This window comes from Eubalaena glacialis, chromosome 8 (genome assembly GCF_028564815.1).
Source record: "Eubalaena glacialis isolate mEubGla1 chromosome 8, mEubGla1.1.hap2.+ XY, whole genome shotgun sequence".
NCBI classification, from domain to species: domain Eukaryota; kingdom Metazoa; phylum Chordata; class Mammalia; order Artiodactyla; family Balaenidae; genus Eubalaena; species Eubalaena glacialis.
This window is the reverse complement of record NC_083723.1, coordinates 63,670,235-63,673,759: the sequence shown is the minus strand read 5'-3', so window position 1 is coordinate 63,673,759 and position 3,525 is coordinate 63,670,235. Positions and strand designations below refer to the sequence as shown.

At 37.0% G+C, this 3,525-nt stretch overlaps 1 protein-coding gene across 1 annotated transcript; it reads right to left on the bottom strand.

Moving 5' to 3' along the window:
- Window positions 1-2,167: 2,167 nt before the first annotated feature.
- On the bottom strand, window positions 2,168-2,635 carry LOC133096606 (ribonuclease H-like). The gene has a single exon (XM_061198236.1). The coding sequence runs from the start codon at window positions 2,633-2,635 to the stop codon at window positions 2,168-2,170; it is 468 nt and encodes a 155-aa protein (XP_061054219.1).
- Between the last annotated feature and the right edge of the window lie 890 nt (window positions 2,636-3,525).

Sequence of the window (3,525 nt, the reverse complement as noted above, 5' to 3'; positions counted from 1 at the left end):
TACTACATGAAAAAATTGTCAAATAACACAGCCTAGTAAGAATAGATAACCTACAGAAGAAAATTCCCAACAATTTATAGATCAACTTAATAAACATCAGTTCGAGAAAACAAAAGTTCCAAAATTGAATAAGACAAGACCAGAAGGTAAGAGAAAAAGTGGTTGTGGAGGTGGACAAGTCTGAAATGTGCAGGGAGGACTGGCAGACTTGAAATTCCAGCAGGAGTTGAGGACTCAGTCTTCAGTCTCAGTCTGCAGGCAGCCTGGATGTAAAACACCCTTCTTCTTCTGGTGACCTTGCTCTTTTAAAGACTTCAACTGATTGGATGAGTCCCACCCACGTTATTGAGGGTAATCTACCTAACTCAAAGTCTACTGATTTAAATGTTAACTACATCTTAAAAACACCTTCACAGCAACACCTAGATTTGTGTTTGACCAAACAACTGGGTACCATAGCCTAGCTAAGTTGATACATAAAATCAGTTGAGAGAGAAAAATATTGAGAGGGAGGGAGAATGGGAGAGAAAGAGACAGAGGTTACAAGTTCAAGGAAATAAATTGAGGATCAAAGCAACATAATAAAGATTATAGCTAAATTTAAAAAGCAAAAGATTCATACGATCTGAAGAGAAACTAGAGTATATAAAATTAGAAACCATAAGTAACAGAATATATATAGCTAACAAATTACCAACCTAGAGGAAAAAACCAGAGAAAATCATGATGACGACAGATTTTTAAATGCAAATATATCGAAAAAATAAAAGTAAAGCAAATATATGAAGGAGAAAGAAGGATGATCCAAAATAAAGTTAATTGATGTCCTTTAAGCAGAAAACTTAATAAATAAATTTCCATGGGAAAAAAAGGAATGAATCTTCAGATCCAAAAAGCATATCAGATTTCAGAAAAATCCTAGTTAACTTACTGAACTTCAATCAGGATGGCCTTAGATTTCTACATATAACATTTTATGCCATAAGCAGAAGAACAATGTCTACAGAATTCTATGACAGCCTGAAGCCATGATATTAGTCAAGAATAAAACCAACAGGCAGTCAGTCATTCTAAAACATTAAAGAGTTTGGGGACCACAAAACTCATTAGCCTTTCTTCAAAAACTGCTTTTTAAAATATATCAAAATTTAAAATTACTTTTATAGAATGAATGAAAATAACAAACTAGGGAATGGTGAAACAATGTAAAAATGACAAGTGATGAGTTGTGTCTCCATTTAAGTAGAGTACAAAGAAAAGATTATGTTTACAGAATAGATTATGTTTACAGAATAGAATGTAAATGCCGAAAACCTTGGCAGTATGAAAATAATAATGTTACTAACAAATACCAGGAGATTAAAGAAAAGAAGTAAAAGGAAACATGAGAGCACTAATTCCCCATCATCAAAAAGTCAATCAACACCCTCTTAAATTGAAGATGTAGTTTTAAAAAAGCTCCAAACTCTTAATGATTTCCATAATCCTTCTATTTAATCTTTTAATAGGGATCTTTTAAGAAATAATGATTCAAAACATTTGATCTTTAGCAACTTCTTTCACTTCACCTTATTTTCATTTGCTAGCTCTAAATTCAAATAAAACTTAACTTAATACATTTTATTCTTAAAATATCACATACAACATGATCCTATTTTATGAAAAATATTTTTCAAAGCTTTGTTTCTAGCCTCTGTTTGCATACATATATAGAAAGATAACAGGATAATGCTCACTTAATACGATGATTGCTTGGGGTAGTGAGATTGGAGATCACTTCTATCACTTTTCTGCAATTTTTTGAAATTGCTTAAACCCTTCATTACAAAAATAATAAAGTAATTTTTCTATGAAAAGAAGTTTTGATGTCAAATGACAAGAATGAGTTCTACAGACATAGTAATGTCTTCTACATACATTTGAAAGTTACAATACATTGCCATAAGTATTAACTTTTCAAAGGCATGTGTACCTCATTTCCAGAATTAGATCATAATTTTCTTGGGGAGGAAAACGAAGGTTTATAGCTGTTAATATGCCTAGCAAATCACTAAGCACTTTAAAATTACACGTTTATAATTATATATTTATACACACACACACAAAATTAAGCTTTGGGTTTTTTGCATTTTGAACCATAGGGAATCATTCTGTTAGCAATCAAAAATTAATCTAGTTCCTGTGGGGAATACTGGGGAAGGCTAGGGAGTTCAGGGGGGCCAATCACTAGAGCCATAACTTGTTCAGGTTCCTGCAATTGAACTGCCTGTTTTGCAATTTGATCAGCTTTGCTGTTCCCTTGGCTAACGAAAGATCCATCCCTCTGATGGCCCCTACAGGGGATTACTGCTACCTGGGTCGGAAGCTGCACTGCTTCTAAAAGAGCCAGAATCAAATCTTTACGTTTTATGGGGGAATTTTTAGCAGTTAACATTCCTCTTTCTTTCCAAATGGCAGCATGAGCATGTAGCACGTGGAACCCGTATTTAGAGTCAGTAAAAATATTTAACTGCCTATCCTTCCCTAATTGCAAAGCTCTCATTAATGCAATTAGTTCAGCCTTCTGGGCTGACGTCTGGGGTGGCAGGGCCTTGGCTTTTATGACTTCATCTAGACTAACTATGGCATACCCCATCTTTCGGGTTCCCATTTGTACAAAACTGCTCCCATCAGTAAACCAGTTGACCCCAGAGCTGTCAGGAGGTTCATCTAGAAGATCAGACCTGCTGGAGTAAGTTTGTTCTATGGTCTCTATACACTGATGCAATGTCTCCACTCTTGACTGCCGGAAGCAGAGTTGCTGGGTTCAGGGTTTGGCACACCTTTAAGGTAATGTCGGGGGTGTCCATTAGGAGGGCCTGATATCTTGTTAACTTTCTTCCAGTCAACCAATGATGTCCTTTGACTTCCAGCACAGACTGTACCTGATGAGGGGTTAACACATCTGAGTGTTGTCCCCAGGTGAGCTTGGAAGACTCATTAACCAACAGGGCTGTGGCTGCTACTCCCCACAGGCAGCTTGGTCATCCCAGGGCCACTGAGTCCAGTTGTTTTGAAAAGTAAGCCACTGGTCTCTGATCTGGTCCCAGCTTTTGGGTCAGGACTCCTAGTGCCATCCCTGACCTCTCATGAATGAATAGGATAAAGGACTTGTCCAAATTTGAGCTGGTGCTCTATGGGAAGACTGGCAGTTAGATTTCACCCAAATGCCACCAATTAGGATTAGAATATAAATATCTTCTGGTGTTTGTTCATACTTTCACAGGATAGGTTGAAGCCTTCCCCACCCAATCTGAAAAAGCTATGGAAGCCTGTAAGTCTCTTTTAAAAGAAATAATTCCTTGGTTTGGACTTCCAAAGTCCCCCCAGAGCAATAACAGACCCTCTTTTGTAGCCAAAATCACACAGGGGCTCACAACGGTTCTAAGGATAGACTACAAGCTACACACCTCTTGGCACCCCCAGTCCTCAGGGAAGGTAGAGAAAATGAACCATACTTTAAAGAAAACCTTAGCAAAGCTCTAC